At 42.9% G+C, this 27,733-nt stretch overlaps 1 protein-coding gene and 1 pseudogene across 1 annotated transcript; both read left to right on the top strand.

Annotated features, from left to right (window-relative positions):
• The first annotated feature begins 1,594 nt into the window (after positions 1 to 1,594).
• LOC124653590 (BTB/POZ and MATH domain-containing protein 2-like) lies at positions 1,595 to 6,893 on the top strand. Its single transcript, XM_047192656.1, has 5 exons — positions 1,595 to 1,778; positions 2,274 to 2,935; positions 4,889 to 5,105; positions 5,202 to 5,503; positions 5,629 to 6,893. The coding sequence occupies exons 3-5, from the start codon at positions 5,061 to 5,063 to the stop codon at positions 6,704 to 6,706; spliced, it is 1,425 nt and encodes a 474-aa protein (XP_047048612.1). The 5' UTR covers positions 1,595 to 1,778; positions 2,274 to 2,935; positions 4,889 to 5,060; the 3' UTR covers positions 6,707 to 6,893.
• A 14,934-nt stretch (positions 6,894 to 21,827) lies between these two features.
• On the top strand, positions 21,828 to 27,110 carry LOC124653591 (annotated as a pseudogene).
• Positions 27,111 to 27,733: the final 623 nt, after the last annotated feature.

Raw genomic sequence — 27,733 nt, 5'->3', positions numbered from 1 at the left:
GACAGGTGGGCCTGGCAGGCGAGCAGGCGGACGCGCGAGGACGCCGCGTCATCCACAGCCACGCAAATCTGATCCAAATTTAGGTCGGGTTTGGATCGTCCCGGACACCCGGCCATCCGCTTTTGAGATGCGTTCTTGCGGTGTTGGGCCACGATTTTTTCCGGCGCGAACCATTCGGACGTGGAGGCGCAGGATGGAGATGGCCTGAGAGCATCTCCAGCCGTCTCCCCGAGAAGACCCCGGGACCCTTTTTTTTTATCCGGATGGACGAAAACGGCCCAGTCGCGCCCCCGAAACCTCGTTTTCGCTTTGATTTGGGCTTTCATCCATCCGGCGAGCCCAGGTCATCCCCGGCCCCACGGGGAGCGCTTGGGAGTCCGGACGAAACGAAAGCGCGGGAAACGTCGAGAAAACTTGCCGCGCGGATGGTGGCCCCGACTTGTCGGCGACAAAGGCCAATCGTCTTTCGCGCGCTTCAAAAGCCTGCCGTCGGCCAGTCTTCGCCGGACGCGTAGTTTCCACGTGGCGAGTTAATGCCGTCGCCTCGGATTCACGCGCGGCTCCCTCTATTTATCGCGGAACCTACCGCGTCTGGCCGCATTCAGCACCTCCGTCTCCCTCCTCTCCCCAGCCCTGTCTTCTCTCCCCAATCCGCCTCCAGCGAGCAATGGCGGGCCACGACGAAGGCGCGGCGAACAACGGCTTTGGCGACCAGTGGGAGGCGGGACTTCTGCACATGGCGGGCTACCCGGCGCCGCCGGACTTCCGCGTGCCCGGAGGATGGCACCTGAGCGCGGGGGGCGTCCCGATCCCGCCGCTTCCGGTGGGAGGCGACGAGCTCGATGGCGCTATCGACATTGTGCGGGTCACCCTCAGCGAGGAGCAGCGCACGGAGGAGCGGTACCTCCCCGACAACTACGACACCTGGAACGAGTTCTTCCGTCTTCGGCACGAACGGGAACTCGCAGCGTACGACGGTCCTCCCCCTCCTCCAGCGCGTAACAACGCCGGCGGCTGCCGCTGGTGGGGCGCGCCGGGCCGCACGCTCGCCAGTGTGCTCGTGCACATCGAGGCCGGCAACTCCCCCGTTCTGGGGATGCCGCCGTCGACGCCAGCGCCGTTTCCCCATCTAGAACGCCCTTTTTAAATTTTAGTTTACGTTTCCATCTAGCCGAATTCAAATACGTAACGGATTCGGCCTATATATATACGAACTCTTGAATATCTTTAAATTTCGCTTATGTTTAAACGAATTTCGTCTTATTTTATCTGAATTCGCTGACATTTGTCCAAAATTTTCATCTATCCTAAACTCGCCGCTCGCAAAATGTGCCTCCCCAAGGTCAAACTGCAGTAATGCTACACATACGGACTCACACCTACGGAATCATGTTACGGGATTACGTGGAGAAAATGTAGTGGATGCAGTTCCTAAAATCACGGGACGCAACAAAAACTGAACCAACCCACTAAATCCACGTCAGTCCGTAACGCGTCTCCGTAAGAGAAGTTCCCGTAGATCCAACGGCTGGAGATGCTCTGAGGGCTTTCTGGTCCAAGCCTCGGGCGGGCACAGCTCATCCCGGTCCACCACCGCCCTCCCTCCGTCTCGTCGCTCCGGTGCACCATCCCAGGGCAAACGCACAACTCTCCTCTCCTGTCCTTCCACCACGCCGGCCAGAGCACCTCCAAGAAACCACCCGCTATCCCCTGTGGTCTACGGCCCTCCACCTGGATGGCGTCGAGCGGAGGAGATCCGTCTGGATTAGCTGCTGCCGGTGAGCCGGCCCTTTCTTTGGCTATCGAACCCGAATCTATGTTTGTTTGTCTTTCCTCCAACCCATCAATCCATCCGACATTATTCTACCCCCCCCCCCCCCCCCCCCCGGGATTGGGCGTCCCATCCTGCGTGTGAACCCACTCACTCGGCCAAAGCATGGATGGATGCGGCCGCTTCCGCTTCATGTTTTTTTCTTATGAATTGCCGCGAAGTGGTAGTCAAAGTCTTGGAGCCACGCGTAGATAGTTACCACTTTCTGCATTTAGCTGTTCAATTAATTGATCAGCACGTCAGGTGATACTCATGTGATATTTAATGGCTGGGAGTTAGGCTAAGAAATGCTTATTCGGGTCTTCAAAAGGTGTGAAACCATGCTTCCTGCAAATAATATAAATTCGTAGGAGATAGGTGGTATTTGCTTGATAAGTTTTGTTGTTTTCTGTCCATACTAATGTTTCTTTCCTTTTATTTACTTGGTCTTTTGCCTTGCTAGCTTTACATGCTTCCAGTGATGCAACCGGACCAGAAGAAATTGGACATGCTGATGACATCAACACCATTTCAGACGATGCTCTGGAACCACCGAGTTTTTGCCCGGAACAAGAATCAAACGATGCTAGTGTTTGTTAGCACAAAAAAGAAACAGCCTGCTGTGTCGAAGTGCAAGTCAGTGTAAGAGCTTCCGAGAGAAGCAACCGTGACAAGGTTCAAAACTGTCGATTCCAAGAAGCTCTCCTCAAGTAACAATAACAGTTTAAGGCTTGCTGCGATTCAGGATCTCAGAAAGCCGCCGAGAAAGGGGGGCCATCCCGTCCAACTGCGCGAGAGTGTAATGTCTGAAGATAAAAGACCTTCCACATGGATATGCAAAAAATGCAGCCTGCAAAGATGTGGTTACCTCAGAAAATACATTCTGTAACCGGTGCTCGTGTTGTATTTGTCATCTTTTCGATGACAACAAAGACCCTAGCCTTTAGCTGGTTTGTTCATCAGAGACTGGTGGCGGCAGGGATTGCTGTGAGTCAGCCGGCCATGTTGAGTGTGCACTCCAGCGCCAAAAGGCAGGACAGGTTGATCTTGGGCAGTCTCTATGCACCTAGATGTCCATCATTGCTGTGCTGCCTGCGGGAAGGCTAAGGCTATCGGAATACTTGGGTGAGTATTTTTTCCTCTGGCTGACCGACTTGGATTTGGTGAACATGGTTCCAAGCGAGGATGATACCTAGACCATCGATGCACACACTAGGATCTGTGGTTAATAGCATGTCAATAAATACAAAAAAATACTAATAGAATAAAACATCAATACATGTTGGAATACAAGGCTAAGTGGCGTACTTTATCATCGGGCTAGTAAATGCAACACTAGAATTTGTATGACGGCTCGTACCTTCTGGTACTGAAATAACTAATCTGTAGATTTTATCAACTAATATGCATCTACTGATTATAGTACTGTAATAATGACCCCAACTACCCAGTATGCGATATGTGCCTGGTGTAGTGGATTTGGTAAAATAAAACTTACTTAGTATTTCAGCAAAATCCATACGTGTTTTCAGTCTCACTGTCACTATCCTATTGATCTATTAGTAGCAGTGTTTGGTTAGAAAGTCTCACTCTCATATCCTGTTGATCTATTAGTAGCAGTGTTGTTGGGTTAGAATATTTGTACCACCAATAAGTAAAATTGACATAAATATTAAGTTTTTTCCAAACAAAGGCAAAAAAATGTAGAATATCTGGTTGAAAATAAATGATATAAAATCATGAAAAACACATTTTGGTAGTCAGAAAGTAAGGCTGGTAGCTTGCCAATCCCAAATACTAATAGAAAGCATTTGCTGGCCGTATCTCTGCATGCTTGACCAGGTACATCACAAAAAATAATTCGTGAACCTAAATGCCAAATTTTGGCACTAATGGTTCCCTAATGTACATTAATTTTGAAACACAATTTTTTTTAATGTGGAAAGATCCGTTGGCTTCTGTCACAATTAACCAATGGTGCAGATAACAAAATAAGCTATTTTGAAACACAAATATAAATTATGAAATGTTGTAAAATTCCAATTTTTTTGTACTAATGGTTCCTTGATATAACAATAATTTTGAAACATGATTTTTAATATGTGGAAAGGTCCATGCCCTCGTCACCATTAATCAGTGGGCCGTTCAGATAGTCCTAGAATAAATCAGGAAAGCTAAAGAGCGCACATGAAATCTCTTACTGTGCTGGAAATAAACGCAGGCTTGATAAACTACCACTTCCTAATTCTTTTCTGGATAAACTTTACAATCACGGAAATAACATGCAAAAAAAATTCTGTTTTGGGCTAAAATTAATATTTCAAAACAGAATTGCTAGACTTTATGATAACTAGAATTATGATAGTAATTTACAACTTAGAAATTTTATTGCTCACAAATGAGTTGCATGTCATTAAATTGGTGGCATGACATTTTTGCAGCACGTGGCTGAGGCCTTGTTTGTCAAAAGTACCAGTCCCATTCAATGTACATGTGAGTACACATCAAATACACCATGCCAAATAGACATAACAGCACTATACACACTATATATTGATGAGAATACACATGTTGTTGGACATGTGGAGGTCTCTGCTTGACGCATGTTCACCGTGGTATTTTTGCTGACTTATGCATTAACATATATATTTCAGTATCAGAATGTTGTTATGTATTTCCAGACACACGCTCTCTTATGTTGCATTTACCTGGTTCTACTACCATTTAAGGCTGGAACTGTTGAGATGTTGATTTCGTCTCATTTTTACTGGCTGACCCGGAACTTTTCCATGTTTCGATTTGTTGGATTTAAGTGTTTAATTCCGGATATTCCCCTACATTGTCAAGCCTATTTGTTAATATTACCTGAAATATACATTAGAAGTATGACAACAGTGAGATGGTGTCCATTTTGTTACATTACTGTACATGAGCTCAGTGAACCCTTTACTCAGTCTATTACCTGTATAAGTTTTCTTTGTTACTTTTGTTAATTTATTGTACTCCTTGGATTGAGAAGCTGCTGGAAAAGGCAGCTAGCTGTTGCTAAAAATGCTCGTTGGTTTGATATTTACATAGGTCACCCGATTTAAAGAGCTGCATCAGATTGTAGAGGATACAAAAGCAAAGCTGCAAACTTAGGTTGGTCCCCTTGATGGCATGTCTTGTAAGATGGCCCATGGTATTGTGGGCAGGCTGCCTGTAGCTGCTGATGTGTAGAAACTTTGCTCTCTAGCAATGGAGAAGGCAGATGACTGGCTGCGGTCAAACTCTCGAGAAGAAACTGAACATATTGGTAAGTAATTTCAATTTTGAAATTTTGCCTCTTTCTAGTTGTCCATGAGGAATTTGCCTATGTTAGGAATCTTATGAGTTTCTTTTTATGGTGCAGATACACTTCTTGCATTCTGTGATTCAGGCAAGACCGAGGGGTTCTTTTGCAAATTTTCTGTGCCGGCTACAGCCAGCGTGTCTTCCATATGTCCAATTCAGACTAAAATGGACTAATTCGCACGGACTAACAACAATATGGACCAGCTTACCTGATTTGCAAACGTCCCCAAACAACCCACTAGGTTTACCTCGCATTGGTCTCGCACGCCACTACCTAAGGCCGCCGCCGCCGCCACCACCACTGCCGCCGCCGCTGCCACCGCCCGCCATCTTCTCCCCCTCCTCTGCTATTCTTCCAAGGTTTGCACCCCCTCCTCCTCCCCTCCCCTCCCCTCCCCGCTCCTCCTCGGGAAAGCTGCTTATGTTCCTCTCCTTTGCTTTAGATCTGCACTATCCATTTTCGAATTATTCATGATTGTGGACAGGATGGTGTCGACGCTGTCGAGCTGCACCATGGAGAAGTTGACGGTGTCGAGATGCTTCATCCACAAGGAGAAAGGGACGCACATCTTCGAGGTTGCTGGGTACAGTCTCATGAAGGGCATGGGCGTCGGCAAGTTTGTCTGCTCGCCCACCTTCACCATCGGTGGGTACGACTGGTACATCAAATGCTACCCCGAAGGAACCACCGAGTCGTCCAAAGGGTGTGTGGAGATCTGTCTCGAGCTCATGAGCAGCAACGCCGAGGTTCGGACCCTGTTTGATTTTGGATTGGCAAGGCACGATTCAGGATTGATCAGTACAGCGTTTACCCCACAAACCAAGGCCTTCAGCTCAAAGACCAGGGAGACCCGTCAGTTTAGTGTGCTGATTGTAAGAAGCAGCATTGAGGCGGAACCAACTAAGTACCTTCAGAATGATGTCCTCATGATCAAATCTGTAATAACGGTGATCAAGGAATCCCAGGTGTCTGTGCCCCCCCCTGAGATCGAGGTTCCGCCATCGGATATCCTGGAGCATCTTGCAAAGCTGCTGGAAGCTAAGGAGAAAGCAGATGTCACTTTCACTGTTGGAGGAGAGACCTTCCAGGCGCACAAGACCGTGCTTGCCATGCGGTCACCTGTCTTCGAGGCAGAGCTCTTCGGGCTGATGAGGGAGACGTGTGTGACCATCCAAGACATGCAACCCGCTGTGTTTAAGGCTCTGCTGCATTTTGTCTACACTGATTCATTGCCTGACATGGAAGATCTTGAGGGTGATGATGAATGCGAAATGTACCGCCATCTACTGGTGGCTGCAGATAGGTATGCCATGGACAGGCTGAAGGTGTTATGTCAAAACATCCTTGTCAAGAATCTCGATGTCGAGAACGTGGCAACTACATTGGCTTTAGCTGATCAGCATAACTGTGACAAGCTTAAGGATGTTTGCATCGAGTTTATTGCCTCTTCAGATAAGATGGATGATGTGGTCGCAACCCAAGGTTATGCAAATCTCAAAAGATCATGCCCTTCTGTCCTAGTAGATGCTTTCGAGAAGAGAAGCAGGTCTTGCAAAGCATAGATGATGAGCTTCTTGTAAGCTAAACATTTTGTTGGCTCGTTTAGATTGTATACTCGAGTAGTATACCATCAATGTGTGAAAATGTCTATCACATCGATTGCAATGCCAATGTCAGATACCAGCATCATGTTGTTGATGGAACATAGCAGAATAAATGGCAATGACTCCTATGGTATCATATTTTTAACTGTGCTTCTCATACTGTTAGTTGTGGTTCCTTGAGAACTGAAAGATGGCACATGGTATGTAATGTTGCTCATAATTATTCAAGGCCCATAAGCTGTGAATACATCTTCATGATATTCATATTTTAGTGATCTTCCTTATAGGTTTTATCGATTGCATATAAGTTCTTTTGAGGAATGGATGCTTTTCATTGACCCACTGCAACCTGGTGGTTTTCTGGGATTGGTACTGTAGGAATGAAAGCTCCTGTACATTGTGGGGTCTGGGGAAGGGTTTTCTGCAAGTTTGTACTTGTGTAGTATTAATTCTTTCTTCCGATATGTATTTCCATTCATTTCAAAGTGTCAAAGAGAGTAGATACATGCAGAGAGGTAATTATGCCAGCGCAGGGCGTCCTCTTCACGATTCAGGTATTTGAATCGGTACAACCATAGCGACAAATCTGAAACAACATTAGAGATTGTTTGGGAAGCGGTGATTGTCTCGTTCCTGAATATGAGTGCATTTCTTGTGTCCAAGATTTTCCAGAGAATCGTTAGTGCCTCTGAGGTTCATGCATAGGCAGGTAGCTGATGTATGTTGGGAGGACTCCAGATGTTGTTGAAGCATGTCGTTTGGGGATGTCCGATTGTTTCCCGGACTTGTTGAGCAAGTGGGCAGGTGAAGAAAAGGTGGAGTCTGTCTTCAACCTGGCCAGGGCACCTAGTGGCCAGTGGGGCGAGTTGATGATCGTCTTCTGATGTAGGTTTGCCCGGGTGTTGATCTGTTGAGATGAAGCATCCATCCGAAGATTTTGGCAAGGCTTGGCACCTTTGATCCCCACAGAGCTGCAGGCATCATTGTTATTGTCGTGCAGAGCCTTGTATGCCACTTTGGTGGAGAACGGCGAGCCATCCAACATGCAACACTTGTCGGTGTCAGTGGAGAGGGAGACATTCTGCAACGAAGACATAAGAGAAACGAGCTCGGCAGAGGCTGCCGAGGTTAGTCTGTTCTGTGGGTCGCTTTGGATGCCAGTCTGCATAATATCACTGACGAGGCCATGCTGGGTGGTGGGAGTAAATGGCTGGTATAGCTGTTGCTAGTGGCTCAGGAAGTAGCCATCTCTCTAGCCAAAAGAAGGTAGCCAGATTTTGTTATTGTTGTAATATGTGTTCTTCTATGTTGTCGGCATATTTGGGTATTCTCATTACTGCATTGTCAGTTTTAAAGAGTAAGACACAATAGTAGCCAAATTTTAAGCATCTTTTCCGCCAACAAAAACAATAGGTGTTCGAAATTATGAAGCTTGGTATAAACCTGAACAACACTATACATGACTTCCGAGTTCTGAACTAAACAATGGCAATATAATGCTGCCCAAAGTATTGAGGTTATCTTTATCGAACAGCCTAACAACGTTATCTTTATCGAATCATTGATGCTTTGAAGGTTCACCGATCCTTCCCAAAACTCCTGACAAAGCCGATAGAAATCATATTTAACAAGTGGCCAACACACTTTAAGAAAAAAGGCCAGAGAAACCATGCGGACCTGTAGCTTTGTCACCTAGCATATGAGCTATCACTTTGTCAATCTCATCATGAGTAAAGGGACGAGACATCTCTTCTAAACCTTCAAAAGGCTGGAAATAATGTGAAAAATCCACTATAGGAGCAATAGAAACAGATATGCCTAACCTACCCTAAAACGAGTTCCAAAGTAGCCCCGCCTTTTCAATATGATCCACTGCCAAAGAACCATCCTCTCTAAAAAGAGAAGAAATGTTGTTTTTTCTATACCTTATAGTTGCCATTGAGTGAAAAGAAAGCGGTGGTTTCATCACCCAAACGAGCCCAACGAGTAGTGCATATCTTCCTATAGTAATCACTTGATTTTCTTCACTCTTTTTTCTTCTTTCAACTTTAGAGCCAACAAGCGGTGATAAATCCTACAGTTTATTTTTCTGAGATGTTGGTTTAACTGTTAAGGGCATGTTTAATTCGCAGGATTTCACAAATGTAGGAATAAGAAAAACATAAAATCGGATAGAAATGTATGTGTAATCCCATAGGATTGTAAAAGCATAGGAATTTGCTATATTGGCTGTTTGATTCGCAGGAATAGGAAAACACAGGAATTCTTAAAAATCATAATTAAATCATGATTAAAATAAATGTAAAGGTGAGATTAGGTCATTATCATGCAACTGATGACCTTTGCTTTGTTCTTTGTGAATAGGAATGTAAAAAAGAGGTTTGAATGGATTGTAGAATTCCTTTGATTTTCCTATGAAACCTAAACCAAATGAAATATTCCTACATTTTTCCTACGCTCCATTCCTTTGAATCAAATAAATAAATAATGTTACAAAAGGAAAATTTTCTATTGCTATTGTTTTTCTCCAACATTCCTACGAATCAAACATGCCATAAGAAGCTCTCAGTTTGAAGGTTTGAGAAGTCGGAGCTAGACAGGGAAAAAACTTAGAAAGAATGACGGGAGCCCCTAATCTCCGCCTTAAGCGGACTGGATACTCGCTCCGCACGCACGATTGTGCTCCACCTGCTATGATGGGCTCGGCCCATTAATTGCCGGACAACAAGAGCCTCTGCGTCCAGTTTCAAACCTCAGGTACGTTTTCTTTCTTTTCATTTTTTTTTCTGTTTAGATTAGATTTTAAAAACGCTTAAATGTAAAAATCTTTAAATTTAAAAAAAGTTCAAACTCTAAAAAAGTTTGTACTAAAAATTCGTTCGGCTAAAGGATGTTGAAATTTAAAAAATGTTTAAATCTAAAAAAGTTCAAACTTAAAAAATATTCACATAAAAAATTGTTCGGACAAAATGTGTTCAAATTTGAAAAGTGTTCAATTCTAAAAAGTCCAAACTCGAAATTTTTTAGTTCAAAACAATTTTAAATAAAAAATCTAAAATTTTAAAATTGTTCATACTTAAAAATGTTCTTGTTCAAAAAATGTTCGAATTCAAAAAATGTTCAAATTGAAAAAGTTCAAAATTAACATAAGTTCGAAATTCAAAAAGTTTAAAATTTAAAAACTCATCAGAAAACCGATCGGAAAAACCAGATCTGGAGCAAAAAACCAGTACAGCGGAGAAAATACCCAAAAAACGAAGGAAAAAACCCGGCCCTCGCTAACGGGCCAGCTGAAAGTGCATGGAGCCCCCATGTGTGGTTTTGGTAATTAATGACAATCCCTATGGACTAATGTTTGCATTGAGTTATATTTGTAGGAGTTGTCCATAGGCAATGCTTGAACCATATGTTGGCTTCAAGGTTGCAATAAGAAGAAATTGATGAAGGATATAAAGTGTCAAGTATGTCTTGAAGATAAAGATGAAGTGATCCCTCAAGTTATCTCAAGAGATCAACATGATGAAGAATGAAGAAATGAAGTGCAAGTTCAAGATGAGCCAACTCGAAGAGATCATATGGTGTTCATGGATTTGAGAAGATGCGCCGAAGAAGAAGCTCTCCCATGGTGGATTATGGGGAGCAATCTACAAGACTTCGTCAAGCAAGCACAATCAAGAAAGGCGTTCCATCTTGTTGCGGTCAAGACCATCATCATCAAGCTCAAGTGGAATGCGCAAGGTTAAGGTTTGCTCTTGATAGAGTTTCTTTCTCACCGGTCTCATGGTGTAGTTGGAGACCGGTTCATAGTTTAGTTGCCGTACTATCAAGAGGGCTCTCGAGTGAGTAACTCGATCGTATCGTTCGGAGAGAGCTCAAACCTTTGCATACTTGCATCATCTTTCTTGGTTGTTATTTGGATCTTATACATGTGATGTTTAGAGCTTGTGCTTATTCTCATGACAAGCTCTAGTTCATCGAAAATGGATTTCGGGTTTATCACTTGTTGCGTTTTCGATATCGGCGATTTTCCCGGTTTCTCGTATTGAGGGGTTTCACTCGAAAAATTATATAAAATCATCCCCCACTAGTTTCCATATTTTCGTTTGTTGTGGGGGTAGCTTTTGTCGTCCTCTTTCCAACAAAAGTGGTTTCGTCTCATTTGGATTTTCCAAGCTCAAGTTATTTGCATTTCAAGTTCGAATTTAAAAGAAGAAGAAAAATGGTGAGGAGGGGCCAGCAGCCGGAGCCTCCACCCAGCCCTGGCCGGAGCCTCCACCCAGCCCATGGATGGAGCCTCCAGGCAAAGTACCGCTCGCGGTACCCAGCCCACAGCTGGAGCCTCCAGGCAAGGTACCGCTCGCGGTACCGCTTATTGCCCTTTTCCACACTATGTTGTTCCAGGGGGTTTGGGAGGCTCGGCGGTACTAGGGCCGGTACCACGGCCGGAGCCTCCGGCCTCCCCCTCCCGGCCCGCGCCTCCTTGCTCCATCGCCTCGCTCTCCCTCTCGCGCGCAGCACACACGGGCGGTAGTACCGCCCCTAGCTGGCCGGTACTACCGGCTCCAAGTCGAGGCAGCCCCAACGGGCAGAAATTTGGGGGCCTGCCTTTTAAGTCTTTATCCCCCATCTTTCTTTGGGGGTTGCTCCTTCTTCCTCCTCTCTCTCAAGCCTCTCTCTCCTCCATTGTTGTTGACTTTTTGAAGCTTGAGATCTTTGTCCCCTTCCCATGATTCTTGCATCTATTTGAGAGAAAGATTGAGGGGATCTAGATCCACACTTTGACCAAATCAAATCATCTCTTTGTGAGTGAATCTTTGGGATCTAGATCTTGGAGAATTTTGTGTTCTCCTCTTTGTTCTTCCTCTCTTATTCTCCCAATAGCTTTTGTATCTTTGTTGGAATTTGAGAGAGAAGGACTTGAGCATCTTTGTGGTGTTCTTGCCATTGCATTTGGTGCATCGGTTTGAGTTCTCCACGGTGATTCGTGGTGGTGAAAACATGAAGGTTGTTACTCTTGGGTTCTTGGAACCCTAGACGGATTCTAAGCCTTTGTGGCGGTTTGTTGGGAGCCTCCAATTAAGTTGTGGATGTGTGCCCCAATCTTTGTGTAAGGCCCGGTTTCCGCCTCGAAGGAAATCCCTTAGTGGAACCGTGACCTAGGCCTTTGTGGCGAGGGTCACCGGAGATTTAGGTGAGGCGCCTTCGTGGCGTTCGGTGTGTGGTGTGAGTACCGCATCTTGGGGTGAGGCCTTTGTGGCGTTGGTGTGCATCGAGCAACCACACCTCAAGGTGAGCCTCTTGTGGCGTTCGGGAGCACTAAGCAACCGCACCTCTCCACCGGAGATTAGCACTCGCAAGAGTGTGAACTCCGGGATAAATCATCGTCTCCCGTGTGCCTCGGTTATCTCTATACCCGAGCTCTTTACTTATGCACTTTACCTTGTGATAGCCATTGTGCTTGAAGTTATATATATCTTGCTATCACATACTTGCTTGTATTGCTTAGCCTAAGTTGTTGGTGCACATAGGTGAACCATAGTATATAGGCTTTGGGCTTGACAAAGTAAACGCTAGTTTAATTCCGCATTTGTTAAGCCCATCTCGTAAAAGTTTTAAATCGCCTATTCACCCCCCTCTAGGCGACATCTGTGTCCTTTCAATTGGTATCAGAGCAAGGTCTCTCATTCTTAGGCTTCACCGCCTTGAGAGTAAAGATGTCGGTTAGGGGATTAGATCACAATAACTTGTTTATATTTGATGGCACAAATTATGATCTTTGGAAAATTTATGTGCTTAATATTTTGAGGGGTATTTCCCGAACATGGAGCAATTTCTTGACATGGGTTTTTCTTCTCCTAAGGATCCCCAAAATTTATCTTATGAGGAGAAGAAAAACTCTTGTCTCGATGCTCTTGCTTCTCATGTGTTTTCCATTGTTGTGAGCAATGTAGTTACTTCATCAATCATGCCTTTTGGGAGCGCTCATGAATTATGGACAAAGCTTCAAGATAAATATGATGTGTCCAATATTATTGAGGATGATTGTATTGCTTCCACTTCCGGCCGTGATGAGTTCTCATCTTCATCCACTTCACCAAAGTGTGGTAAGACACAAGGTAATGATATGGTGAGTGGTGATGAAAATTGCAATGTTGATATTGAGCTTACTATTGATGATTCATCATCTCTATCTCATTGCAATGCTTCATCTATGGACATAAACACATCTAGCACTAGAAATTATCTACATGCTTGTGTTGATAGTCCTTGCATATCATGTGCAAGTTGCTTGAATAAATCTCATGATGATATGCTTGCTTTGTCTTGTGGCCATGATAAAAATGCTTCTATTTCCTCTAGTTGTTGTGTGACTAACAATGTAGAGGAAACCAAAGATTCTATTGGTCAAGACAAGATCTTGAAAGGAGCCTCAAGTAACTCCTCATCTTTATCTCACGGTTCTCATATATGCCTTATGGCCAAGAGTTCCATGGTATCTCCTACCGTGGAACCTAATATTTCTCGTGGTGATAAGGATGAGGATGAATATGAAGAAGAGGGTTGGGTTGTCTCTCTACGCGATAAAGGTGAGAATGTATTCAAGGTTCTTTATAAAGATAAAATTGCTAGCACTCACTTCTTTGAAATCTTGACTACCGCTATTGAGAGCCAAAAACTTATTTGGATGCATGAGAACACCATTGATAAAAAGGGTGCTCTTGAACGAGAGTATGCCAATGATGTAGCATCCCTAAAGGATGATCTTGAAGAAGAACAAGAGACCGTAGCCTCTCTTGAGGAGCAACTTCAAACCCTTGAGGTGTGAAATATTTGCTAAACTCACTAAAGAAAGAGACCATGCTAAAGCTAAATTAAAATTGCTTAAAAATGAAAAGTTCAAAGTTGGTGTTGGTCATGATAAACTTGTTAAGGATCTAGATGATCTAGACAAGGCCCACAAGGCCTTGGAGAGCGAACACTCTATCCTCACCAAGTCATATGAGCAACTACAAGCTTCATATTTAAAAGAGCATGCTATGTTACCCTCTCTTCTTGATATGTCTTGTGATGATGCTTGTGCTACTAACTCTACTTCTTGTGAAGCATCTATCTTGAAGGAGAATGTTGAGCTAAGGGCTCAACTTGATTTGCTAACTTGCAATTATGGGAAATTGGAAGAAAATCATGGAAATCTTTCTAGCTCCCATGAGGATCTTCTAGCCTCTCATGATAGGCTAAAGTTATCTCATGAGGCTATCATATCTAAGGCAACACCATGTGAGCCTCATGTGGATACTAGAACTACTACTCAAAATGCTATATTGCCATGTGCTAGTCCTTGTAATTCATCCACTCATAGTATTGCTAAATCTTGTGATGAATTATCTTCCTTGCCTTGTTGCTCTAACAATGAAGGTTCTACTTCCTCTAGTACTTGTGTTGTTACTAACCATGTAGAGGAAATCGAAGAGCTCAAGGCCCAAGTCACTTCTTTGAAGAACGACTTGGTAAAGAGTCATGAAGGGAAATGCAAAATTGACAAGATGTTGAGTGTGCAACAATCCCCCAATGACAAGAGTGGACTTGGATTCAAATCCAACAACAAGAACAAGTCCAAGAGCAACAAGATTAAGAAGGGTCAATTACAAGTCAAAGACCCGGCGAAGATTGTTTGCTTCAAGTGCAAAATTGAAGGGCATCATGTTAGATCTTGTCCTTTGAAGAAGAAGCAAAAAGGGAAGCGGCCTCAAGCTCAAACTCATATTCAACCTCAAGTTGAAGAAATTCCACTTCCCAAGAAGAATCAAGCCAATGCTCCCATTGTGGATAAATCTAGTGAGAAGAAGGAGAAGAAAAGAACTTGCTACATATGCCGTGAGAAGGGCCACATCTCCTCCTTTTGCACTATTGGTACCTCATCCAACTCTATCACCATTGATGATGTTTATTCTCTACGTAAGGATGAGGGTGGCAATGTGTTTGCCAAATTTGTTGGTGCCCAAAGTGGTGTCAAGAAAAGAACCATTTGGGTTGCCAAGCCTATTGTGACTAACCTCTTAGGACCCAACTTAGTTGGGGATCAACAATCCAAAACTTGATCAATAGGTGCTTGTTGGAGGGCATTGGAGACTTGGCTACATCATGAAGAATTAAGGGATCTTCATCATTTATATTATCTCAAGCCAAGTCTTTTGGTTATCTTGCTTCTATCATATATTCAATGTTCCTCCTTGCGGTAACATGTTCTCAACTCACTTAGATTGAAAGTTACTCGCCCTTTGCATGTGTTAGTTTTGTTCCTAGCATGTGTTTGTATATGTTGTGCTTCCTACTTGCTTTTCTTGAGAAATCAAGTCTATGTATGTTGGGTTGCACACCGTGTACTTGTGTTTGTGTTGGAGCCTCTTTGCATCTTATTGTATCTTATATGGCTCTTATGAGAGATTAATGGACTATCCCGTTTTGGGGGAGTGATATTCCTTTGGGAATTTCATGATCCTAACAATGTGTGTACATGAGGAATATCACTTAGAATTGATATTGCAAGATTATCTAGTCTCTATGTGGTATGTCATCTTCATGAGAAATTCAAATTCCAATGTCCGTTAATATCTCTAGTTAGATCTTATTTGCCTCTTGTGAAAATATATTATTTATCACATTATGGGGGAGTAATAAGCTTTGTGAATATTACAAGCCTAGGAAATGTGAACATTTGAGGTTGTGTCACATAGAATTGATATTGTAAATTATCTCTCATATGTGACATGTTTTCTCAAACAAGCTCCAATTTGCTTAAATGGCTTCATTGCTAATATCTTTGTGGATCTTTTTTTGTGAAAGTTTTTCTTGGCATGGTTTTTCACAACGTGTCCCTCAATACATTTTTGGAAAACCATGTGCTTCAAAGTCATACTATTAATTGCTTTGCATGTTGGTATGAATACTATTAATTGCTTTGCATGTTGGTATGAATACTATTAATTGCCTTGCATGTTGGTATGACTAAATGAAGCTATAAAGAAACTTTCTTTGCATGATGGTTAACTCTTATCTTGTACCATATGCTTTGTTCGTTGTAAATATGATCTTATGTATACTTACAAACTACCACCGGGAAATATTTCCTAATACCTCTTGTCCTAGGACAATTGGTAATCAATTATGAGGTAGATATTTATTGATCATATCTACATTGGCTCTTGTGTTTAAATTGCCTTATTTATTGCCATGAATTTGTTGTGCTTTGACTCCCATGTGTCTTCCTTGCAACTTATGGATCTAAGTTGTCTATTCAAACTTTCTAGCATTTTTAGAAGATATAGGTAGCGTGATGATCCTAGTTTTGTGCATTTTGTATTCATATGAAAAATCCTAGATAATGCACCAATCTTGGGGGAGCTCTTCTATATTTATTAGAATGATTAACATCTCTTGATCATTATCAAAAATTTGGTTTTGGGAGACATAAACTTTATTTTTGGTACTTTGTGCCATCATAAGAAGTGTCGAGGGTTTGGTTTATTTGTTGGAACCTTGCTCTCTTGGGAGTTGGTTATATCATTCCTTTGTGCTTAGGCTTAATTAGCTTCTTATAATGAGATAAGTCTTTGGAGTCAATCTTGTGTTGATTTGATTCTTTGATATAATTTGGGCAACCATTGTCTCTTGATTTATTTGGTGTTTTGTCCAAATTGTATCTTCCTTTGGTTCTTGAAAGTATTGTGCATGCATATTTAATATATGTATATCTTATGGCATGTTTTAATTTCTTTAATCCAATATATATGGTAAACTCCATCAAATCCTAATTTGGCTAAGATGTGCATGAAATTCAATTTCATATCTATATGCACATATAATTGTGGAGTTTGTCCTATATGTTGTAGTGTGTCTAACTACTTCGGACCCAATTAGTTTGGGGACCATTTTGTACTTACCTTTGTGTTAGGTACAATGGATATGCATTGGATGCTTGTCTCACTCTTGGAAAGAAGTGGTGACTCAATGGTAACTTGAGGCAAGCTAGGATGGTCAACAAACACAAATCTACTACATCCACTCCAATGCTATCTTGGTAACAAGTATCTTCTCATGCATACTTTTCTTGTATCCAACCTTATGGTTGCATCTTGGCATGAATCTCTTGATTTGCAAATAGTGTGCTTCTTGCAAAAGTCTTAATGAAACCTCTTTATTGTGAATGTGAGTAATTTGAGATGAGTGAATTTGTTGGGAAGTATATTAAATCATGCTCATGATTTATCCATCCCAACTATGCCTATCTAGCAATTTTATTGCATATCAATTCCTCAAGGCTCTCACATGTGCAATATAGATGAAAGTGCAAATTTAGTTATTTCTTTTGGTATCCTCGTTTGTGATACTTGTTGACTTTCTCAATGCATCCCAACTATCTTCTTTCCCTTGTTGATATTTGTGATGTATTTTAGATGTTTGTGGTTGAAGTTCATGAATGTACAATAAGATAAAATTGAGCCTTTGGCCATGCTAATAAGCAAAAATTCTTATTGGTATATTGCATGACTTTGTCTTGGATATCATGTTATATTTGTTGCATATCTATTTTGTGTGTGCATGTTTCTTTGTGGATAAATATCTTTGTGATATTGCCCACTTAGAGAAACTTATACACATAAGAGATGATACATCTCCTTTTGATATCGTATTTATTTATTGCGTGTTGATTGGTCATGCTAAGCAATATAATTCATTGAAGACTATGATGATGTTTTTTTTCTCATCCTTGTAATAGTCTTATAATATGCTTTATCATGCCTTTAACATATCCTCTTGGTTGAGCCTTTTTATTATGGTGCCTCTTACTTGTTGCTCAACTATTTGTTTGTTGCAAGTGTTAAGCTTATTTTTCTATCTATGATCTATTGCAAATGTTTGTGTTTTAAATGGTAATGAGGGAGTGAGGATTCCATGTTATGCATATTGTATTCAAGTACAACATTTTAATTTATGCATGTACCTTGGGGAGCTTCCTCATTTGATTTAGAGCACTATCTTTTGGTGATCATTAGAGTTTGATTCACTTGGTATCTTTTGTTTTTGAATGATATTATGGGAGTGATGATTCCATGTTTGTGCACTTTATACTCTAATGCAAATTGTCTAGTTTTGTGCACAAACCTTGGGGAGCTTCCTCATATTATTTAGAGCAATCTTCTTGATCTTATCATAATATCTATCTTTCTTTTGGTATCTTCTTTGTGGTTCATTTGGTTGCTTGCTTCATTTGTTGAAGCTTCTTAACTTTGTTATCTTTTTGCAATCTTTGATCCTATCTATGGTGTGATTCCTTCCGAATATTCGTTATTGGATACGTGCATTTGAGTCCACTCAAATTATGAGAAATGCACACGCTATGGAGGAACTCTCACTATATTGGCCTTCTAAATTTTTCACCCATTTCGGCAATTGGTGCCAATGGGGGAGAAGTTTGGAGGGTTTAAGGGAATTTGGTTATGTCTTTGCTTTGTGCTTAAGCATGTGCCTTTATTGCATTGAATCTTGTTGCTTTGCATAGTTGAATATTTAGAGGAAACTCCACTAGGTTTTGAATGCCAATATATGCAATGAAAGTCAAGATCATTCACACATGCATATATTATGGGGGAGTTTGATCTATATACTCAACTTGTTTGTTACTTAAATTCCTTATATAAACCCTCTCAAAGAGATTGTCATCAATTACCAAAATGGGGGAGATTGAAAGTGCATGGAGCCCCCATGTGTGGTTTTGGTAATTAATGACAATCCCTATGGACTAATGTTTGCATTGAGTTATATTTGTAGGAGTTGTCCATAGGCAATGCTTGAACCATATGTTGGCTTCAAGGTTGCAATAAGAAGAAATTGATGAAGGATATAAAGTGTCAAGTATGTCTTGAAGATAAAGATGAAGTGATCCCTCAAGTTATCTCAAGAGATCAACATGATGAAGAATGAAGAAATGAAGTGCAAGTTCAAGTATATGTTGGCTTCAAGGTTGCAATAAGAAGAAATTGATGAAGGATATAAAGTGTCAAGTATGTCTTGAAGATAAAGATGAAGTGATCCCTCAAGTTATCTCAAGAGATCAACATGATGAAGAATGAAGAAATGAAGTGCAAGTTCAAGATGAGCCAACTCGAAGAGATCATATGGTGTTCATGGATTTGAGAAGATGCGCCGAAGAAGAAGCTCTCCCATGGTGGATTATGGGGGAGCAATCTACAAGACTTCGTCAAGCAAGCACAATCAAGAAAGGCGTTCCATCTTGTTGCGGTCAAGACCATCATCATCAAGCTCAAGTGGAATGCGCAAGGTTAAGGTTTGCTCTTGATAGGGTTTCTTTCTCACCGGTCTCATGGTGTAGTTGGAGACCGGTTCATAGTTTAGTTGCCGTACTATCAAGAGGGCTCTCGAGTGAGTAACTCGATCGTATCGTTCGGAGAGAGCTCAAACCTTTGCATACTTGCATCATCTTTCTTGGTTGTTATTTGGATCTTATACATGTGATGTTTAGAGCTTGTGCTTATTCTCATGACAAGCTCTAGTTCATCGAAAATGGATTTCGGGTTTATCACTTGTTGCGTTTTCGATATCGGCGATTTTCCCGGTTTCTCGTATTGAGGGGTTTCACTCGAAAAATTATATAAAATCATCCCCCACTAGTTTCCATATTTTTGTTTGTTGTGGGGGTAGCTTTTGTCGTCCTCTTTCCAACAAAAGTGGTTTCGTCTCATTTGGATTTTCCAAGCTCAAGTTATTTGCATTTCAAGTTCGAATTTAAAAGAAGAAAAAATTGGAGAGTAGGGGCCAGCAGCCGGAGCCTCCACCCTGCCCTGGCCGGAGCCTCCACCCAGCCCATGGCTGGAGCCTCCAGCAAGGTACCGCTCGCGGTACCCAGCCCACAGCCGGAGCCTCCAGGCGAGGTACCGCCTGCGGTACCGCTTATTGCCCTTTCCACTCAGTGATGTTCCAGGGGGTTTGGGAGGCTCAGCGGTACCAGGGCCGGTACCACGGCCGGAGCCTCCGGCCTCCCCCTCCCGGCCCGCGCCTCCTTGCTCCATCACCTCGCTCTCCCTCTCGCGCGCAGCACACACGGGCGGTAGTACCGCCCCTAGCTGGCCGGTACTACCGGCCCCAAGTCGAGGCAGCCCCAACGGGCAGAAATTTGGGGGCCTGCCTTTTAAGTCTTTATCCCCCCATCTTTCTTTGGGGGTTGCTCCTTCTTCCTCCTCTCTCTCAAGCCTCTCCCTCCTCCATTGTTGTTGACTTTTTGAAGCTTGAGATCTTTGTCCCCTTCCCATTGTTCTTGCATCTATTTGAGAGAAAGATTGAGGGGATCTAGATCCACACTTTGACCAAATCAAATCATCTCTTTGTGAGTGAATCTTTGGGATCTAGATCTTGGAGAATTTTGTGTTCTCCTCTTTGTTCTTCATCTCTTATTCTCCCAATAGCTTTTGTAGCTTTGTTGGAATTTGAGAGAGAAGGACTTGAGCATCTTTGTGGTGTTTTTGCCATTGCATTTGGTGCATCGGTTTGAGTTCTCCACGGTGATTCGTGGTGGTGAAAACAAGAAGGTTGTTACTCTTGGGTTCTTGGAACCCTAGACGGATTCTAAGCCTTTGTGGCGGTTTGTTGGGAGCCTCCAATTAAGTTGTGGATGTGTGCCCCAATCTTTGTGTAAGGCCCGGTTTCCGCCTCGAAGGAAATCCCTTAGTGGAACCGTGACCTAGGCCTTTGTGGCGAGGGTCACCGGAGATTTAGGTGAGGCGCCTTCGTGGCGTTCGGTGTATGGTGTGAGTACCGCATCTTGGGGTGAGGCCTTTGTGGCGTTGGTGTTCATCGAGCAACCACACCTCAAGGTGAGCCTCTTGTGGCGTTCGGGAGCACTAAGCAACCGCACCTCTCCACCGGAGATTAGCACTCGCAAGAGTGTGAACTCCGGGATAAATCATCGTCTCCCGTGTGCCTCGGTTATCTCTATACCCGAGCTCTTTACTTATGCACTTTACCTTATGATAGCCATTGTGCTTGAAGTTATATATATCTTGCTATCAGATACTTGCTTGTATTGCTTAGCCTAAGTTGTTGGTGCACATAGGTGAACCATAGTATATAGGCTTTGGGCTTGACAAAGTAAACGCTAGTTTAATTCCGCATTTGTTAAGCCCATCTCGTAAAAGTTTTAAATCGCCTATTCACCCCCCTCTAGGCGACATCTGTGTCCTTTCACCAGCCCAATCGATCCCCGCTCTATGTGGAGCGCCAGATAGCGCCCGCTATGAGCGGGGAATAGGATTCACCAGCGCCTATACAGCGCTTTAAGCGGCACGGAGCGCTAGCGCCGCTTCAAGCGCCGGGCCGATGGGCCGGGCCCATTTACGAACATGGCTTTTTTTTTGAGAATCATTTACGAACATGGTCGTTATGCAATCGACCAACAACCTCGAAAATTTGAACAAAATTCAAAATCGAACAAATTCAAAACGGAACAATTTGAAAACAATGAATTTAAATACCGAACAAAATTCGGATCTGAACAAATTTCGGATTTGAACAAATTTTGAATTTGAACAAACTTTGAATTTGAACAAAATTTAAATTTGAACAAATTTCGAATTTAAGAAAATTTATAAGTATGAACATTTTTTTAATCTGAACAAAAAACAAATCTGAACAAATTTCAAAATCAACAAAACCAGCAAAAACAAAAAGAAACAAACCAGAAACCGAAAAAACATGGAAAAGCCCAGCAAAAACGGAAATCAAAGGAAAAAAAAACCGTACACGTAGGCGCTAATGGGCCGGCTCACCCCGTCCGCCGCTTCAGACGGGAGCGAATCGCTCCCGCTATGAGCGGGGAATAGGGCCAAGAATGACCGCAAAAAAAATCGTATGTGAATATGAGAAAAAAAAGCCCTGGGCCTTCTGGGCCAAGCCTCGGGCTGGGCCCAACTCAGCCCGGTCACTCAGCCTCCTCCGCGACTCCGTCTGGTCGCTGTCGTGCACCATCCCGGGGCAAAAGGGGGAGAAGAAGAGGAGGAACAAAACCCTCCTCTCCTCTGCTTCCACCACGCCGGCAGGAGCACCGCATCCGCTCTCCCCTCCTGCTCGACGGCGGCGGCGGCCCTCCACCGGTATGGAGTCGACCGGAGGAGATCCGTCCGGATTAGCAGCAGCTGCCGGTGAGCCCGCCCTTTCTTTGGCTTCTTTGCCGTAGCTATCAACCCCGAATCTTTGTTTTTCTTCTTACCTCCAATAAATCAATCCACCCGAGCATGGTTCGATCCGATCCTTCTTCTCCCGCCCGCGCGCGCGCAAGCTCGATCTCAGCGGGCCGGGTCTCTGGGGGGTCCCATGCCGCGTGTGAACCCACTAGCAGTAGCTGGGTCAAACAGATGCTTCATGCTTGCTTTCTTCTTATGCTGAATTGCCGCAGAACGTTTGTCAATCTCACAGCTACGCGTAGGTAGTTAGTTACTACTTTCCGTCTCTAGCGATTTAGTTAATTGATGATCAGCACGTCAGGTGATACTCATGTGATATTTAATGCCTTGGGTTAGGCTAAGAATTGCTTATTCAGGTGTTCAACAAGTGTGAAACCATGCTTCCTGCAAATAATATAAATTGGTAGGAGATAGGTTATTTGCTTGATAAGTTTTGTTGTTTTCTGTCCACATACTGATGTTTCTTTCCTTTGTACTTGGTCTTTTGCCTTGCTAGCTTTACATGCTTCCAGTGATGCAACCGGACCAGAAGAAATTGGACATGCTGATGACAACAACACCATTTCATACGATGCTCTGGAACCACCGAGTTTTTGCCCGGAACAAGAATCAAACGATGCTAGTGTTAGCACAAAAAAGAAACAGCCTGCTGTGTCGAAGTGCAAGTCAGTGTAAGAGCTTCCGAGAGAAGCAACCGTGACAAGGTTCAAACTGTCGATTCCAAGAAGCTCTCCTCAAGTAACAATAACAGTTTAAGGCTTGCTGCGATTCAGGATCTCAGAAAGCCGCCGAGAAAGGGGGGCCATCCCGTCCAACTGCGCGAGAGTGTAATGTCTGAAGATAAAAGACCTTCCACATGGATATGCAAAAAAATGCAGCCTGCAAAGATGTGGTTACCTCAGAAAATACATTCTGTAACCGGTGCTCGTGTTGTATTTGTCATCTTTTCGATGACAACAAAGACCCTAGCCTTTAGCTGGTTTGTTCATCAGAGACTGGTGGCGGCAGGGATTGCTGTGAGTCAGCCGGCCATGTTGAGTGTGCACTCCAGCGCCAAAAGGCAGGACAGGTTGATCTTGGGCAGTCTCTATGCACCTAGATGTCCATCATTGCTGTGCTGCCTGCGGGAAGGCTAAGGCTATCGGAATACTTGGGTGAGTAATTTTTCCTCTGGCTGACCGACTTGGATTTGGTGAACATGGTTCCAAGCGAGGATGATACCTAGACCATCGATGCACACACTAGGATCTGTGGTTAATAGCATGTCAATAAATACAAAAAAAAAACTAATAGAATAAAACATCAATACATGTTGGAATACAAGGCTAAGTGGCGTACTTTATCATCGGGCTAGTAAATGCAACACTAGAATTTGTATGACGGCTCGTACCTTCTGGTACTGAAATAACTAATCTGTAGATTTTATCAACTAATATGCATCTACTGATTATAGTACTGTAATAATGACCCCAACTACCCAGTATGCGATATGTGCCTGGTGTAGTGGATTTGGTAAAATAAAACTTACTTAGTATTTCAGCAAAATCCATACGTGTTTTCAGTCTCACTGTCACTATCCTATTGATCTATTAGTAGCAGTGTTTGGTTAGAAAGTCTCACTCTCATATCCTGTTGATCTATTAGTAGCAGTGTTGTTGGGTTAGAATATTTGTACCACCAATAAGTAAAATTGACATAAATATTAAGTTTTTTCCAAACAAAGGCAAAAAAATGTAGAATATCTGGTTGAAAATAAATGATATAAAATCATGAAAAACACATTTTGGTAGTCAGAAAGTAAGGCTGGTAGCTTGCCAATCCCAAATACTAATAGAAAGCATTTGCTGGCCGTATCTCTGCATGCTTGACCAAGTACATCACAAAAAATAATTCGTGAACCTAAATGCCAAATTTTGGCACTAATGGTTCCCTAATATACATTAATTTTGAAACACAATTTTTTTTAATGTGGAAAGATCCGTTGGCTTCTGTCACAATTAACCAATGGTGCAGATAACAAAATAAGCTATTTTGAAACACAAATATAAATTATGAAATGTTGTAAAATTCCAATTTTTTTGTACTAATGGTTCCTTGATATAACAATAATTTTGAAACATGATTTTTAATATGTGGAAAGGTCCATGCCCTCGTCACCATTAATCAGTGGGCCGTTCAGATAGTCCTAGAATAAATCAGGAAAGCTAAAGAGCGCACATGAAATCTCTTACTGTGCTGGAAATAAACGCAGGCTTGATAAACTACCACTTCCTAATTCTTTTCTGGATAAACTTTACAATCACGGAAATAACATGCAAAAAAAATTCTGTTTTGGGCTAAAATTAATATTTCAAAACAGAATTGCTAGACTTTATGATAACTAGAATTATGATAGTAATTTACAACTTAGAAATTTTATTGCTCACAAATGAGTTGCATGTCATTAAATTGGTGGCATGACATTTTTGCAGCACGTGGCTGAGGCCTTGTTTGTCAAAAGTACCAGTCCCATTCAATGTACATGTGAGTACACATCAAATACACCATGCCAAATAGACATAACAGCACTATACACACTATATATTGATGAGAATACACATGTTGTTGGACATGTGGAGGTCTCTGCTTGACGCATGTTCACCGTGGTATTTTCGCTGACTTATGCCTTAACATATATATTTCAGTATCAGAATGTTGTTATGTATTTCCAGACACACGCTCTCTTATGTTGCATTTACCTGGTTCTACTACCATTTAAGGCTGGAACTGTTGAGATGTTGATTTCGTCTCATTTTTACTGGCTGACCCGGAACTTTTCCATGTTTCGATTTGTTGGATTTAAGTGTTTAATTCCGGATATTCCCCTACATTGTCAAGCCTATTTGTTAATATTGCCTGAAATATACATTAGAAGTATGACAACAGTGAGATGGTGTCCATTTTGTTACATTACTGTACATGAGCTCAGTGAACCCTTTACTCAGTCTATTACCTGTATAAGTTTTCTTTGTTACTTTTGTTAATTTATTGTACTCCTTGGATTGAGAAGCTGCTGGAAAAGGCAGCTAGCTGTTGCTAAAAATGCTCGTTGGTTTGATATTTACATAGGTCACCCGATTTAAAGAGCTGCATCAGATTGTAGAGGATACAAAAGCAAAGCTGCAAACTGAGGTTGGTCCCCTTGATGGCATGTCTTGTAAGATGGCCCATGGTATTGTGGGCAGGCTGCCTGTAGCTGCTGATGTGTAGAAACTTTGCTCTCTAGCAATGGAGAAGGCAGATGACTGGCTGCGGTCAAACTCTCGAGAAGAAACTGAACATATTGGTAAGTAATTTCAATTTTGAAATTTTGCCTCTTTCTAGTTGTCCATGAGGAATTTGCCTATGTTAGGAATCTTATGAGTTTCTTTTTATGGTGCAGATACACTTCTTGCATTCTGTGATTCAGGCAAGACCGAGGGGTTCTTTTGCAAATTTTCTGTGCCGGCTACAGCCAGCGTGTCTTCCATATGTCCAATTCAGACTAAAATGGACTAATTCGCACGGACTAACAACAATATGGACCAGCTTACCTGATTTGCAAACGTCCCCAAACAACCCACTAGGTTTACCTCGCATTGGTCTCGCACGCCACTACCTAAGGCCGCCGCCACCACCACCACTGCCGCCGCCGCTGCCACCGCCCGCCATCTTCTCCCCCTCCTCTGCTATTCTTCCAAGGTTTGCACCCCCTCCTCCTCCCCTCCCCTCCCCTCCTCGCTCCTCCTCGGGAAAGCTGTTTATGTTCCTCTCCTTTGCTTTAGATCTGCACTATCCATTTTCGAATTATTCATGATTGTGGACAGGATGGTGTCGACGCTGTCGAGCTGCACCATGGAGAAGTTGACGGTGTCGAGATGCTTCATCCACAAGGAGAAAGGGACGCACATCTTCGAGGTTGCTGGGTACAGTCTCATGAAGGGCATGGGCGTCGGCAAGTTTGTCTGCTCGCCCACCTTCACCATCGGTGGGTACGACTGGTACATCAAATGCTACCCCGAAGGAACCACCGAGTCGTCCAAAGGGTGTGTGGAGATCTGTCTCGAGCTCATGAGCAGCAACGCCGAGGTTCGGACCCTGTTTGATTTTGGATTGGCAAGGCACGATTCAGGATTGATCAGTACAGCGTTTACCCCACAAACCAAGGCCTTCAGCTCAAAGACCAGGGAGACCCGTCAGTTTAGTGTGCTGATTGTAAGAAGCAGCATTGAGGCGGAACCAACTAAGTACCTTCAGAATGATGTCCTCATGATCAAATCTGTAATAACGGTGATCAAGGAATCCCAGGTGTCTGTGCCCCCCTGAGATCGAGGTTCCGCCATCGGATATCCTGGAGCATCTTGCAAAGCTGCTGGAAGCTAAGGAGAAAGCAGATGTCACTTTCACTGTTGGAGGAGAGACCTTCCAGGCGCACAAGACCGTGCTTGCCATGCGGTCACCTGTCTTCGAGGCAGAGCTCTTCGGGTTGATGAGGGAGACGTGTGTGACCATCCAAGACATGCAACCCGCTGTGTTTAAGGCTCTGCTGCATTTTGTCTACACTGATTCATTGCCTGACATGGAAGATCTTGAGGGTGATGATGAATGCGAAATGTACCGCCATCTACTGGTGGCTGCAGATAGGTATGCCATGGACAGGCTGAAGGTGTTATGTCAAAACATCCTTGTCAAGAATCTCGATGTCGAGAACGTGGCAACTACATTGGCTTTAGCTGATCAGCATAACTGTGACAAGCTTAAGGATGTTTGCATCGAGTTTATTGCCTCTTCAGATAAGATGGATGATGTGGTCGCAACCCAAGGTTATGCAAATCTCAAAAGATCATGCCCTTCTGTCCTAGTAGATGCTTTCGAGAAGAGAAGCAGGTCTTGCAAAGCATAGATGATGAGCTTCTTGTAAGCTAAACATTTTGTTGGCTCGTTTAGATTGTATACTCGAGTAGTATACCATCAATGTGTGAAAATGTCTATCACATCGATTGCAATGCCAATGTCAGATACCAGCATCATGTTGTTGATGGAACATAGCAGAATAAATGGCAATGACTCCTATGGTATCATATTTTTAACTGTGCTTCTCATACTGTTAGTTGTGGTTCCTTGAGAACTGAAAGATGGCACATGGTATGTAGTGTTGCTCATAATTATTCAAGGCCCATAAGCTGTGAATACATCTTCATGATATTCATATTTTAGTGATCTTCCTTATAGGTTTTATCGATTGCATATAAGTTCTTTTGAGGAATGGATGCTTTTCATTGACCCACTGCAACCTGGTGGTTTTCTGGGATTGGTACTGTAGGAATGAAAGCTCCTGTACATTGTGGGGTCTGGGGAAGGGTTTTCAGCAAGTTTGTACTTGTGTAGTATTAATTCTTTCTTCCGATATGTATTTCCATTCATTTCAAAGTGTCAAAAAGAGTAGATACATGCAGAGAGGTAATTATGCCAGCGCAGGGCGTCCTCTTCACGATTCAGGTATTTGAATCGGTACAACCATAGCGACAAATCTGAAACAACATTAGAGATTGTTTGGGAAGCGGTGATTGTCTCGTTCCTGAATATGAGTGCATTTCTTGTGTCCCAGATTTTCCAGAGAATCGTTAGTGCCTCTGAGGTTCATGCATAGGCAGGTAGCTGATGTATGTTGGGAGGACTCCAGATGTTGTTGAAGCATGTCGTTTGGGGATGT

This window comes from Lolium rigidum, chromosome 5 (assembly GCF_022539505.1).
Source record: "Lolium rigidum isolate FL_2022 chromosome 5, APGP_CSIRO_Lrig_0.1, whole genome shotgun sequence".
Lineage (NCBI taxonomy): Eukaryota > Viridiplantae > Streptophyta > Magnoliopsida > Poales > Poaceae > Lolium > Lolium rigidum.
This window is presented reverse-complemented; position numbering and strand designations above follow the sequence as displayed.

What these genes read in the sequence shown, in the direction of transcription:
- LOC124653590 (XM_047192656.1), top strand. Translation starts at nt 5,061, where the DNA reads ATGACTGGCTGCGGTCAAACTCTCGAGAAGAAACTGAACATATTG. An exon ending in AGAAGAAACTGAACATATTG is followed by an intron (nt 5,106 to 5,201) that starts GTAAGTAATTTC and finishes TTTATGGTGCAG; the next exon opens with ATACACTTCTTGCATTCTGT. An exon ending in TCCTCTGCTATTCTTCCAAG is followed by an intron (nt 5,504 to 5,628) that starts GTTTGCACCCCC and finishes GATTGTGGACAG; the next exon opens with GATGGTGTCGACGCTGTCGA.